We start from the raw sequence: 15,231 nt of genomic DNA on the forward strand, positions 1-15,231 counted from the left end.
TGAGCAGGAACTTCTTCACTCAACAGGTGGTGAATCTCTGGAATTCTCTGCCCATTGAAGTGGTGGAGGCTACCTCACTAAATATGTTTAAGACGCGGGTAGATAGGTTTTTGGTAGGGAAGGGGATTAAGGGTTATGGGGAGAAAGCGGGAAAGTGGAATTGAGCCACTTCAGATCAGCCATGATCTTATTGAATGGCGGGGCAGGCTCGAAGGGTTAGATGGCCTACTCCTGCTCCTGTTTCTTATGTTCTTATATTCTTATGTTTAGACTTTGGAGGAACACCCTAGCACCCAGAGGAAACCCATGCAGACATGGAATAATGTGCAAATAGACAGGCAGTCACCCAAGGCAGGAACTGAACCCAGGTCCCTAGCCCTGTGAGGCAGCAGTGCTAACCATTGTACCACTGTGCCAGGACCAAAAAAATTCCTCCATAGGATAAGGGCCAACATCAGAGAAGGAAACTACTTAATTGATTACAATTAAACCCACATGAATGGAGAAATACAAAGCTATCATACTGCAAACTGGTGCATTGCTTAGTTTCATTAAATCAGGGCAGTTAAAGGTAAAAGCAACTGAAACAGACCTGAGGTCTGTTCAAAGCACAATGAGTGAGAATTTCACACTGTATAACTTTGACATTCCTTTGGTTGCATATTTCACCCTCACCTCTCACAGTCAAGTGTTAAAATGAGCTCTGTTTAGAGTAATACTCATTTGCCAATACATTGTACATGCTGAAGTAATGATTGACACATGGCAGAACTGGCAAATAGATCAAACTGTTAGGGTTCTTTTTTACAATTATTCTTGCAAAAAGCAAGTTTTTTCCCCCCTCTCAGCCAATTCCAACATTTTATGCATAAAAATTCTAAATAGGGATATCAATCAGTACAGTAGGAGTCATGTGGAGAGTAGTTAGAACAAACGGCAATAGCAGCTGGCATCTAGAAATAGCTGCTCATTAATCTATTTCTAATCTTTATTCATGCAGGATTTCAGCCTCTCAACATCTTTACATGCAAAACGAAATGATTTATAATCGTAAAGTAACACATAATATTAAAGAGCTTTGATCTAAAGGTGAATTCTAAAGTGAAAACTGTTTAATGCATTAAGAATTTAATTGGGTTCCTGTCTCAAAGAATCTCATTACAAAATATATCAATCTGTTCATACTTTTCATTTTAAAAATGTGCTACAGTATCCTCAAAAGATTCCCATGGCTCCGTATACCTGTAGTTGAAGGCTTCTTGAAGTCCTAGTCTGATGCTTCATGGGTTGGTGATTAGTTGGGAAGTTGGAAACAAAAAGTAGGGGATTTTTTGATTGGCAAGATGTGACAAATGTTATTCCCAAGGATCTGTACTGAGCCTTGGTTTTTCACTACGCATGTATATATTCCAAAATATTAAAAACTCACCGAGATGAAGGACAGTGAAGTTAGGAGCTATGGGGGAAAAGGCAGGAGAATGGGGATGAGCGAGAGAGAAAAAAAAATCAGCCATGATTGAATGGCAGAATAGACTCGATGGGCCGGGTGGCCTAATTCTGCTCCTATATTTTATGGTCAGGAACACAGTAGATGGGGGCAGGAGACCACAAAACACCACAGACAAATTAAGTGGGCAAAACTACGGTAGATGGAGTTCAATGTAGGAAAGTGTGAGGACATCCACTTTTGAGATTTAAAAAAAGCAGAGAAATATTTTTTTTTAAGAAGTTCAGTGAATTAGAAAAAGGATTTAAGTTCTTATGCCCATGAAAAACTAATGTCCAAAGAAGAAAAGTTAGCAGAAGGTTGGCCTTCATTTCAAGTGGATTAGAATACAAAAGATGGATAAGTGATGATTAAATTGTACAGAAGCTGGGTCAGATGCTATCAGGAGAACTGCGTTCATTTTTGGCCACCGAGCTCATGTTAAATATAGTGGCTTTTGAGGGGATACAGCACAGAGAATGATACCAGGGCTAAAGAAAGTCTGGTTGCATTAACTCAGCTTGCATCCACTTGATTTAAGACAATTGTGGAGTAAACTAATAATGAAATAATACATATAAAAGATGACAAAAACATTCAATCAGCAAAAAGAACAAACTGTTCTGTCCAGACAGACACGGGTGCGGATCTTCATGGAGTTTGGCCTAGTCAGGAGGAAAGTCTTGCTAAAAACTTTACAAGGCATTAGTTAGAACTTGGATTATTGTAAATAGTTTTGATCCTGCTTTTAGACAACACAAACTAGTAGCAGAAGTAGACCATTTGGCCCATCGAATCAGGAAAATTGTACTGGCATTCAGAGAAGGTTCATTTGGTTGATCCTGGGTATGGAGGGATTTTCTTATGGAGAAGAGGCTGAATAGGTTTGACCTGTACTCAATGGAGTTTAGAAAATGAGAGGCGACCTTATTGAAACATAGGATTCTCATGGGGCTGGACAAGGTAGATGCTGCGAGAGTGTCTCCCCTTGTGGGAGGGCAGAGGGCATGATCTCAGAGGAAGAGGGTCACTCATTTAAAACAGAGATGAGGAGGAATTTATTTTCTGAGATGGCAGTCAATCTGTGGAATTTTTTACCACAGAGCGCTCAGTAAGAGAATCAAGGGTTGCGAGGATAAGATGGGAAAGTGGAGTTGAGAATCATCACATCAGATCAATCATGATCTTGAGGGATGATGGAGCAGATTCAATGGTCTACTTCTGCTCCTAGGTCTTGTGGTTTAAAAGCAGTAAATGGGGTTTGAGACAGAGATACACCTGTGATTTATACAATGGTTCTCAAACTCGTGCTTGGAAGAGATTCTCCTGGAGACCTGTAAAATAATCTGAAAAGTAAAATTCAGAAACTTTGAGTAGAAAACTTGTCAAAATATCTGAGGTGTATCAAGGAAATCAGATTAACAGATCTTGTTCATAGACTTGTAACATATAATCACCAGAAGTGGTCCACAGTAAGTGAACAAGCGGCAACACAAAAGGTGGCCTTGGTGTGAGATGGGAGTGGAATGGCAGGGAAGGAAGGGCCCATACATGAAGCAGCACTGAAAGCAGCATGAGGATTTGCAATGTAAGTAGTTAATGAGCCGTTTCCTGGATTCTGTGTTAGACACTGGAACAGAATTCACTAAGTTAGCTTGAAGTCTCAGTGAGCAATATATCGGTTAGTTATTACATTCACTTTGACCGTCTATCAAATGTTCATTTTTTTGAAATTCATTTTATGGGATGTGGGTGTCACTGGCTAAGACAGCATTTATTGTCAATCCCTGGTTGCCCTTCAAAAGGTGGTGGTGAACTGCCTTGAATCGCTGCAGTTCCTGTGGTGTAGATAAACCTACAGTGCTGACACAGAGGGGATTCCAGGATTTTGATCCAGCGACAGCGAAGGAACAGCAATACATTTCCAAGTCAGGATGGTAAGTGACTTGGAGGGCAACCTCCAGGTGGTGATGTTCCCAGGTATCTGCTGCTCTTGTCCTTCTAGATGGGAGTGGTCATGGGTTTGGAAGGTGCTGTTTGAGGATCCTTGGCGAATTCCCGCAGTGCATCTTGTAGATGGTACATACTATGTGGGAAAGTGTGAGGTTATGAACTTTGGAAGGAGGAATAGAGGCACAAACTATTCTGTAAATGGGAAAATGCTTAGGAGATCAGAAACACAAAAGGATTTGGGAGTCATTGTTCTAGATTCTCTTGAGACTGTATAAGACTCTGGTCAGACCCCATTTGGAGTATTCTGAGCGGTTTTGGGCCATGTATGTAAGGAGGACGTGCTGGCCTTGGTGAGGCTCCTCTTGTGACAAGGTTCACAAAAATTATATCTGGAATAAAGATCTTGTCGTTTGAAGAATGATTGAGTACTCTGGGTCTGTACTCATTGGAGTTTAGAAGGATGAGGGGGGATCTTATTGAAACTTACAGGATACTGTGAGACTTGGGTGGAGTGAACATGGAGAGGATGTTTCCACTAGTAGGAAAATCTAGAACTGGAGGGCGAAACCTCAGGCTAAAGGGACAATCCTTTAAAACAAAGATGAGGGGGAATTTTTTCAGCCAGAGAGTGGTGAATCTGTGGAACTATTTGCTACAGGCTGTGGAGGCCAGGTCATTGAGTGTCTTTAAGAAAGAGATAGATCGGTTCTTGATTAATGAGGGGATCGGGGTTATAGGGAAAAGACAAGGGAATGGGGATAAGAAAAATATCAGCCATGATTGAATGGCAGAGCAGACTCAATGACCTAATTCTGCTCCTATGTCTTATGGTCTTACGCTGCTTCCACTATTCATTGGTGGTGGAGGAATTGAATGTCTGTCTGTGAAAGGAGTAGCAATCAAGCAGGCTGTTTTGTCCACAATGATATTGAGTTTGAGTGTTGTTGGAGCTATACTCCTCCAGACAAATGGAGAGTATTCTATTACACTCTGACTGGTGCCTTATAAATGGTGGATAGACTTGAGACAAGGGTGTCAGGAGATGAGTTACCCATCGCAGGATTCCTAGCCGTTGGCCTACCCTGGTAGCCACAATATTTATACAGATAGTCCAGTTCAGTTTTTGATCACGTTTACAGAGGGGGATTAAGCCATTGACTGTCAATGGGCAATGACTAGATCCTTTCTTATTGGAGATAGTCATTGCTGGCACTCGTGTAGCATGAATGCAACTTGTCACTTGGCAGCTCAAGCCTGGATATAGTCCAGGCTTTGCTATATTTGGACATGTCTGAGGCATCACGGATGGTGCTGATCATCACAGGCTTGGAAGTTGCTGCTGAACTAGCTTTGGTCAGTGCATCTTGTAGATGGTGCACACTGCTGTCACTGTGCATCATTGGTGGAGAGGGAATGTTGAAGGTGGTGGATAAGGTGCCAATCAAGTGGGTTGCTTTGCCTTGGATAACGTTAAGCTTCTTGTCTTGTGTCTTATTAGGTGGTGAATAGACCTTGGGGAGTCAGGAGGTGATTTATTTTTCACAGAACTCAGCCCCTGACCTGCTCACGTATCCACATATTTGTGCAAGAACACAAGAACAAAAGAAAAGGAATAGGCCCTTGAGCCTGCTCCGCCATTCAATAAGATCATGGCTGATCTTTGCAATGGACTCAACTCCAATTACCCACCCACTTACCATAACCCTCAATTCCTTCACCATTCAAAAATTTATCTATCCTTGCCTTAAAAACATTCAATCAGATAGCTTCAACTGCTTTACTGGGCAGGGAATTCCACAGATTCACAATCCTTTGGTGAAGAAGATCCTCTTCAACTCAGTCCTAAATCTGCTCCCTCTTAGTTTGAGGTTATGCCCCCTAGTTCTAGTTTCATCCAATGGAAACAACTTCCCTGCTTCTATCTTATCTATTCCCTTCATAATCTTACCTGTTTCTATAAGATCTCCTCTCATTCTTCTGAATTCCAATGAGTATAGTCCCAGTCTACTCAGTCTCTCCTCATAAGCCAACCCTCTCAACTCCAGAATCAACCTAGTGAATCTCCTCTGCACCCCACTCCGGTGCCAGTATATCCTTTCTCAAGTAAGGAAACCAAAACTCCAGGTGTGGCCTCACCAGCACCTATACAGCTGCAACATAACCTCACTGTTTTTAAATTCCATCCCTCTCACAATGAAGGACAAAATTCCATTCGCCTCATCAACTCCTTTAGATTCTTGCACAAGGACACCCAGGTCCCTCTGCACAGCAGCATGCTGCAATTTTTTACTATTTAATAGTCCATTTTGCTGTTATTCCCACCAAAATGGATGACCTCTCATTTACCAACACTGTACTCCATCTGCCAGACCCTCATCCACTCACTTAGACTATCTACATCCCTTTGCGGACTTTCAGCATCCTCTGCACACTTTGCTCTGCCACTCATCTTAGTGTCATCTGAGAATTTTGACACGCTACACTTGGTCCTTAACTCCAAATCATTTATGTAAATCGTAAGCAACTGCGGTCCCAACATGGATCCCTGAGGCACACCACTAGTCACAGATAGCCAGTCAGAAAAACACCCATTTGCCCCCACTCTTTGCTTTCTGTTAGTTAACCAATCGTCTATCCATGCTAATACATTACCCGTAACACCGTGCACCTTTATCTTATGCAGCAGTTTTTGGTGCGGCACCTTGTCAAATGCCTTCTGAAAATCCAGATACACCACATCAGCTGGTCCAGTTCAGTTTTGGGTCAATGATAACCTCCAGGATGTTGGTAGGAGATTCAATGATCGTAATGCAGTTGAATGGCATGGGGGAGTGGCTGGATTCTCTCAGAAATGGTTAATACCTGGAACTTAACTGGCAATTAATACTCATGCCACACATATCTAAATGTGAATATTGTCTAGGTCTTGCAGCTTATGTGCACAGACTGCTTCAGTATAGGAGGAATCGTGAATGACAATCAACGTGTTTGCTGATGGCTGCACAATCCTCACTTCTGACCTTATGATGGAAGGGCCATTGATGAATCAATTGTAGATGGTTGAGTCTCGGGCACTATCCTGAGGAAAACAGCAGTGACGTCCTGGAGCCAAGAGGATTGACCTCCAACTATCACAACCATCTTCCTTTGTGCCAGGTGGACAGTCATTCCCCCCACCCCAATTCCCACTGGCTCCTGTTTTGTTGGGGCTTCTTGATGCCACACTCAGTCAAACATTGCCATGATGTTAAAGCAGTTCAGTTCTTTTGTCCATGTCTGGACTAAAACTGTATTAAGGTCAGGAGCCGAGTGACCCTGGCAGAACCCAAACTGGGCAGCTGGCAGGTTATTGCTGTGCCAGTACCACTTGACAGCACAGTCAATCTTTCATCACTTTGCTGAGTGTAAAGTGATGGGACAGTGATTGGCCAGGTTTAATTTGTCTTTTTTGAGGATAGGACATACCTGGGCTGTTTTCCAGATTGTGAGGGAGATACCAGTGTTGTAGCTGAACCAGTCAGAAGTATAATGGAATTGTCTCCACTTGCCTGGATGAGTACAATGCTCAAGAAGATTGACACCATACAGGACAAAGCAGCCCACTTGATTGTTTGTGGAAGGGGTGTCAATCACTCCCTCCATCACCGATGCACAGTGACAGCAGTGTGTACCAACTCCAAGATGCACTGCAGGAACTCAAGAGATAGAGTGTGGTATGAAGAAAACATGGGATATGTGACAGCTGCCAGAATACAAGAGAAAACCAGACCAAATATACATTGTTCAGAAGAGAAAGGAATCAAACAGGCAAAAATACAGCAAGAGAAAACACAGTTAGCTCATTTAAAAAGGCATCTAAACGATTCATATTAGTATGTAAATAATAAAAGACAGAAGAGTTGTGGCTGAATAGGTGCCTAAAAGAAACCTATGCGTGGAGACAAAAGGTAGTAAATGAAAACTTCACATCTCTCTACCAGGGGAAAATAATGTTGCCAAATTAGTGGAAGATGAGCAGTTGAGACACTGATGGGCTAAACAAATTAATAAAGAGGAGGTATCTAAAAGTCTGACTGCACTTAAAGTCACCATGACTGGAAAGAATGCATCTGACAGAAGGGAGGAAATTGTGAACTGGCCCAAATCTGACACTTACCCACTGGATATAGGAGGTCACTATGTGCAGAGAACCAAATGAAGAGAAAACACACAGTTAGCTCATTTAAAAAGGAATTCAAAAGATCCATATTAATATATAAATAATAAAATAGAGAAGGGTTGTGGCTGAATAGGGGCCTAAAAGAAATCTATGCGTGGAGACAAAGGTATTAAATGAGAACTTTGCATCTCTCTACCAGGAGAGGTGCCAGACGACAGGAGAACTGCAAATGTTACACCCTCGTTCAAAACAGGATGCGAGAATAAATCAGGAACCAACGTCTGTGTGGAAAAGCTTTTAGAAACAATAATCTGGCACAAATTTGTCACTGGATTAATTAAGAAAAACCACCTCAGATTTATTGAAGGCAAATGGTGTTTAGCTAACTCGATTAAGTTTTTTTGATGAGATAACAGAGAGGGGTGATGAGGGTAAAGTGGATTTCCAAAAGTGTTATTAGAGACCCACATAATACGCTTGTCAGCAAAGCGAATGCCCCTGACACCGACCTATCAATGAGGAGGAGCGTGTAAGATTGGACAGTGTTCAAACCAATTACTCTTGGCTTTGCATAGCTAACTGTATAATCATGCATCACTACCACGAAGTGGTCTAAAGCCTGAACATTCGTCAGTAAATCTCTGCCAATTAATTAGTCATAAAATGTAATGGAAAAATTAAATCTCTCGTGGTCTGCATCCATATCACAATGTGAATGGATTTAAAACAAATGAAACAACATTTTGTGCCGTTCATTTGGAAGACTTGCAGGCTTTTACAAATGGAGGTTAGAGAAATGTATGGCTTGCATGCCGCCATTACTGAACTTTTCTCTAATGCTAGACTTGGCAGAAAGGTAGAAAGAGAGCATGTGTCAAAGTGCTTACGCCTGAAAATAATCATTTTTGCAGCAGATCTTCAGCTTCATCCTACACATGCAAAATGGGCACATTATCTCTAATTAATTGAGCAAAGTATGGTAGCATATGGCATAAACTGGCCTTAAAATACCAATTTACAGAAAATAAGCAATTATAATTTAGTTTTGATCTCATGCATTAGTTGGCTAATTGATCCATAGGTATGAGCTGATAAAGGAATTTGAGACACATTAAGCGTGGCTGCAATACATAACTCATTATGATTTAAACAGATTTCACTTAAACTCTTTCTTTTTGATGGTTTCCAAAATAATATTAAATGTTGGCCACTATTCAATACCAAAATTGAAGAAAAATTTCTCACTCACACTCACAACATGAATAAGACATAAACAAATTTTCCAAATCTGACCAGGACAAAGCAAATCTCAAACACTGCTGCCAACTGAGTTACATTCAAAGCAAAACCCGCGGCAGAATTGTTTTTTTTTTAAAACTACAATGGCCTGACTTCTCCCAAAATTATTTATAAGGTCTCTTTGTGAATAGTTGGTAGGAAATATCTGCCAAGAAATGGCAGAGTAAGAGGCCAGCTGCAGACACTACATGCAGCTGTATTGGAAAAAAGCTGATGGTTAGTTCTGGGTTATGTAATGGAAACGGGTCTGGGATGCAGGAATATTGGAAGAATGATTGTTAAAAATTTCAGGCCTGTCTTAGACATCCCTCAAGCTTTACAAAAGCTCATGTAAAAATCTCAAAAACGTTTTACTTTCAGGAATGTGCCAACACAGCAAAACCTCATTAAATAATGCAGCGCTTCTGAAACATTTTTCTGAGGTGACCCCCATGCACTTGCTTCAAACTTGGTGCAACTTTTTATAACCCAGGTCAGAAACTCCAAGGTATTCTATGAAGTCAGCCTAGACCATAAGTTCTGCATTTTGAATTTTGGCACGGGTGAGCACAAGATGTTTCACTCCAGATATGATTTGAATGACCCACTAGGGAGCTTTTATCAGGGAGTTTATGTAAGAAAACAGTTAACACATAGAAAGAAAATCAGCAAAAACATTTACCAATTATAAAATACTATGATACTGTATAAACTTAATAGCTCAATATATTATTCCAAGCAAGCAAACATTCTTCCAGACATACACCCATCCCAGAGTTTAGCACAGAAAATAAGAATGCTCATATGATGCTGGATTTCAATGCTCTGCAACACCTGCTGTGAATTAGTCCTTTGGATGGAGAATTGAAATTCTGACTTCCCAGCCCTGTAGCTCCCAGCACTTGAGGTACAGATGGTGGTATGCTTGCTAGAGGCAAGCAGAGGCTCGAACAGCAAACGTTTCACTCGAGAAAGGCAAGAAAGACTACTTCCAACCAACCAGCAGAATTTCTAATACCAGGGAAAGAGGCGAAGACAATGCATCCAGCCTGGAGTCCAAACGCCTTCCAACTAGCCAGCAAACAAAATTGAAAGCAAGAACACAGGGAAAACAACTCTCCTATCTGACCTGTCAATCATTCTCTCCCCTCCCCACCTACCCTCCAATTCCCAGAAGGTTATAAATTCTAAGAGAATGCATTAGGCCTAGATTAAAAATAAACAAAAACCCATTAAATCATCTAAGCAGCAATAAAAGGACATCAAATCTGACAGGTCAGCAATAAGCACAAAAGACCCTCTTAAAACAACTGCAGAGAAACATGGTAAAAAATACATTTCTTAAAGGCACAGTAGCATCACAAGCCCCAGAGTGAAAACAGAGTTGTTGAGTAAGTTGGGGGAAATCAAAGCAGGAATAACTCTTATGTCAGACTCCTATTTATTGACTACAGCTCAGCCTTCAACACCATTATTTCCACACAATTCATCTCCAAACTCTGTGGCCTGGGCCTCAGCTCCTCCCTCTGTGACTGGACCCTGAGCTTCTGAATCTACGGACCACAAATCAGAAAAGGATAGGCAACAATACCTCCTCCATGATCATCCTCAAAACGAGTGCCCCCTCAAGGCTGTGTTCTCAGCCCCCTACTATACTCGTTATACACCTATGACTGTGTGGCCAAATTCCCCGCCAACTTGATTTTCAAGTTTGCTGATGACACCACTCTAGTGAGTTAGATCTCAAACAATGGCGAGACAGAGTACAGGAATAACGAAGAATCTAGTGAACTGGTGTAACGACAATAATCTCTCCCTCAATGTCAACACGAGGCAGGAGATTGTCATTTCAGGCAAGTATTGGCATCGTGCATTCCCAAATCTCACCCCTACTCTTCCTCAACATGCCCTTCAACCTTCACCACAGAAACTCATCCTGCATTACACTAACGTGACCACTTTTGAATCTTTCACAACAGCTATCCTGTAGTCTCTTATTAAAAATCCCAGTTATTGCTGAATTAAGGGCACAACATCTGAATAACTTGTTCCAATCAGCCAACTTGACTGAGTGCTCAAATTATTTCCACATCACAAGCGAACTTTTATCCCTGAGGCAAAAATTCTGTTTCCACCCCAGAGCATCAACCTGTTCTCAGAAACTTGCCACTTTTGCAAGCCTCACCAATATCTTTATTTATTGAAAGTTTATTTATTTGTCACATGTAGATTTACATTTACTGTGAAAATCACCTACTCGCCACACTCTGGCACCTGTTCAGGTACACTCAGGGAGAATTTAGCATGACCAATGCACCTCATCAGCATCCCTTTTGGACTGTGGGAGGAAACCCCACGCAGACACAGACTCTGCACAGAAAGTGACCCGAGTCGGGAATCGAACCCAGGTCCCTGGTGTGGTGAGGCAGCACTGCCAACCACTGTGCCACCCCTAATATCTCAAGGTATTGCAGAAATTACTATAGAATCACTAGAATATTTGGCTTCGGTAATGGGCTTCTGTTATGCTGAGTGTGATCGATTTGATTTACTACCAGGAAAGATTGAAAAGTACAGACTTCAAATCAAAATCTTTGTTGAAATACAGTACTACGTAAAAACAAAATGTACCTCTTTAAGATGATTGTTTTCTTTCTCTTTCTGGTCCAGTAGGACCTCCAGATGATTCACTTGAGATTCTGCCTCCGATATTCTCCGACTCCTTTCATGTTCCTCTTCCATGGATTTGGAAGGCAACCCTTTACTCTGCAGCATTTCGAGTAGTTTCTTAATTGATTCATCCCTTGCATTCAGCGTCTGCTTCTGTGTCTCAATCCTCAACTCCATTTCTTCTAAAGTCTTCCTCAAAAGAAAAAGCTCTTTGGCCTGGCGTTCATGCTCTGCCTGCAACCTACGGAAGTTCTCCTCAGTGAGCTCAATGGTATAATGCTCGGCACCTCGATTAACATTCTCCTGCTGAAGAAGGTGATTAAGATCTCGCTGGGTTCGAAGTTCATCTTGCAATGCTTGGATTGTCAACTGTAGGTGCTGTATAAGTAATAAAAACAGGTTGCTCAAAGTTATTACAAGAAATTCAAATAAAACCACACTGCAGTAGGTTGAACTATCAAAATGTAATACTATTAACTTAAAATCAGTTTCTAACAAATCCACTTCCTTGACAAGGATAATGTTCAGTAGTTTGTCCCACAAGAAGATTCCTTGGATCTCCTATGCAGGAGCAATTCTTACTAGTCAGAACAGAAATTCTAAATATCATCTCTATCCTCTTCATTTCTTAATCTTAGCATAAAAGCAATTTTTTTTAGGACAGATTCTTGAATAAAATGCCCTAGAGGTACAGGTTACATCAATAATCTTCAAAAGGCATTGAAACATCGAAATCTCGATTCAATACGCTCTCTCAATTCTATACTCAGAGTGCAACTTTCTTCCATGTGAGAATTTCTCCTTTTTGGAGACAACCTACTGTCAAATCTTCTGGCCCAACTGATAAGATACAAGTGCTTGACAGAATTAACTTTTCCCACAATCATCAGTGTGACTACTTAATCCATCCAAAGAATGCTTAATTCCAACCAAAATTAATTACCTCTATTTTAGTGTGCCATCTAATAATCTACTTTAAAAACACAGGATAAAGCAAGTGCGGAACTGAAGCTAGCAAAGCAAAAAGACAGCTAAGGAACAAGCAGACTTCTAGTTGGAAGTTGATCACCAACAATATTATGCTACCAAAAGAATCATTTTAATTTTACATGGGACAAAATGAATTCCAACTTTGGTATGCTAAAGCAAATAGAAACTAAACCATTACTTAATATAATGCATCTGAAATATAATATTTAAGGGATCTCCAGCAGATGGCTTAAGAAACACTACGTTATTAACAGACTGTTATGCTTGCTTGCAACAAGATCAAAACGCAAATATTTTAATTACTATTCTAAGATTCATTGAAAGAATATGCTACAATCAAGAAAATCCTTCAAATTTCTTGTAGATTCATTGACTATTGTCAGTTCACTATTACAAATATAACACTTAAAAACAAATAAAGAATTCCCACATTGGAATTAATATTGCAATTAATTATACCATATTTGACAGCAGATGCATAACCCTTGCCAAGCAACAACAAAAAAAATCCTTTCACATGAGTTTAGACTGTATGCTTTTATTTGGGTCTGAAAATTTGGAAAATTTTCAAAAGACAGGTTCCAAATCAAGAGAAATGTTTCTACTATACTAGCCTCACAGTTATAATAAAAAGGATGCAAAATGTCTAATACCTCTGCCCATCAAATATGATATTTTCTTGGGACACAGAAATGATGCAATGTTAGATTACACCTAAAAAAATTAAGTTCTGAATGTATACAATTAAGAAAATTATATTTATAAACATGGATCCATTAGCACATTGATTCTCCTCTGGGAGCCGAATACAAAAGCACTAGCAAAACAGGCTAGAGATTTAAAATTTTTTGTAGTGTGGAAGGACGTAATCTAACATGTTCACCAATTAAAACTTCAACATTTAACCTTGTACAAAATAAATCACAACGCTCCATACATCACTAAACGAGAAAAAAAAAGCAAATTGCATTATTTTATGTTGTGCAAACCGAACTGTTGCAAACATAGCACAAACCTTTGATCTCCTTGCATCCAAAGGCTGAACAGCATGGCAAATAAAAAAAGAATGTAGCAAAATCAACAAATGGATACAGAGAATGCAAGCAGGAATACTGCACGCCAACAGCATGAATGCTAAAACAGCTCAGCAAAAGATTAATAGCAAACGATTGAATATAAGCAGGATTCAAAGTTAAGCTTTGCCAATGGGTCAATCAGAAAACAATGGGTCATTGAGCTCAGCAATTCCAGATTTCTGGGTGTTGGATCATTTACGATAAAGCCACTGGAAGGCTCAATCTTATTTTTTGCATTATAATGGCCATTAGAATAAATATCTAAAAGTTAAAACTGAACAAAATAACAATATTTCTGGCTAACATAGCCTCTCACAAACACCAACCAGTACAAGAGTAAACTGCACCGGAGATGAATGTTAGGTATCAGAGTATTGCAGTGCATTTATGTTTTGACCTTGGGTCATTCTTTGAACAAGTTTCAATTTTGAATAGATTATCCAAGGGTGAGAAGAGGAGAATGGAGACAAAATATCTCCACGGACGTCAAACTGAACCTTATTTATGCAACAATTAGCAAAACCTGGTTACAGGCAGCGTGACAGAAGTTTAACAGAAGGATCACTGTCAACCCTTTCAGCAGAAATATGATGAGGACTAAAATTCAGATTAGGATAAAGGAGGAAGATACAAACAGCAAAAGAAAAGCAGTTAGCATTAGCAAAAAATCTGAAACATCAGTCACATAGTCTGGCAGAACCAAGGTTTCCAATAACCCCGTAACAGATTCAACAATCACTTTTTATTTTATTCATCTGATCTGCCAAAATACTTTGCACATCAAATGAAAATGTATTTCATAACTGGGTTAAAATGCACCACTGGAAATATAAAGAATTTGGGAAACAATGATAATGAACATTAAATTGACAGTTTGGAGAGAAAACAGGAGTATTCCAATGACAGGTCATTGCGCATCAATCATTAGGATTCAATCCAAGTAATTGTAACCATAGTGTGTGGTACAGAGAATTTTTTTACTCCTTCAAGGTTATACAGACACAATCACCTGAGATTCTCAGATCTTCTGCAGCGTTTTCTTCCCCAAAAAAATTCATCTTGAAATATGACCAAGTCATTTCACATTATAACAAAGCTAAAACAGTGACATTAGTACAAAAAAGTCATAGAAACAATGGACTTGGAGTAGGCCATTTGGCCCTTTGACCCTGCACCTCCATTCAATAGGATTGTAGCTTCAACTCCACTCTCCTGCCTGCTCCCCCATAACCCTGGGCTCCTTTGCAATTCAAAAGTCTAACTCAGCTTTCAATAAATTCAATGACCCAGCCTCCACACTTTCTGGGGAAGAGAATTCTGAAGACCAACCACACAAAATTGTTCTTGTCATCTCTGCTTTAAAAGGGAAACCTCTTACTTATAAACTGTGTCCCAAGGATCTAATGTGTCCCATGGATCTGGTCCCACCCCTGTACAGGTGGAAACATCCTCCTAGTACCACCCTTTCAAGTCCCCTCAAGACCTTATGTTTCAAAGTAAACTCCAATGTGGATAAGCCCAACCTCTCCATCCATTCTTCATAAGATAAACCTTTCATCCTAGGAATTAGTGAGTGAACCTTCCCTAAAATGCTTCTAATGTAATTACATCCATTTGCA

The 15,231-nt window shown here is 40.2% G+C and overlaps 1 protein-coding gene across 3 annotated transcripts in view; it reads right to left on the bottom strand.

Moving 5' to 3' along the window:
- The window catches only part of LOC145337821 (ERC protein 2), a 731,415-nt gene that overhangs the window by 647,415 nt on the left and 68,769 nt on the right, over positions 1-15,231 (bottom strand). For 2 of the 3 annotated variants that reach the window (XM_080182674.1, XM_080182676.1), the window contains 2 exons: positions 13,552-13,575; positions 11,508-11,924 (listed from right to left, as the gene is read on the bottom strand). In XM_080182674.1, coding sequence (XP_080038800.1) covers positions 11,508-11,924; positions 13,552-13,575 — 441 coding nt within the window. The remainder of the gene's footprint in view (positions 1-11,507; positions 11,925-13,551; positions 13,576-15,231) is intronic. The other variant, XM_080182675.1, reaches the window with a different exon arrangement.

Source organism: Carcharhinus amblyrhynchos, chromosome 3 (genome assembly GCF_965287045.1).
Source record: "Carcharhinus amblyrhynchos chromosome 3, sCarAmb.v2.hapA, whole genome shotgun sequence".
In the NCBI taxonomy this organism is placed as follows: domain Eukaryota; kingdom Metazoa; phylum Chordata; class Chondrichthyes; order Carcharhiniformes; family Carcharhinidae; genus Carcharhinus; species Carcharhinus amblyrhynchos.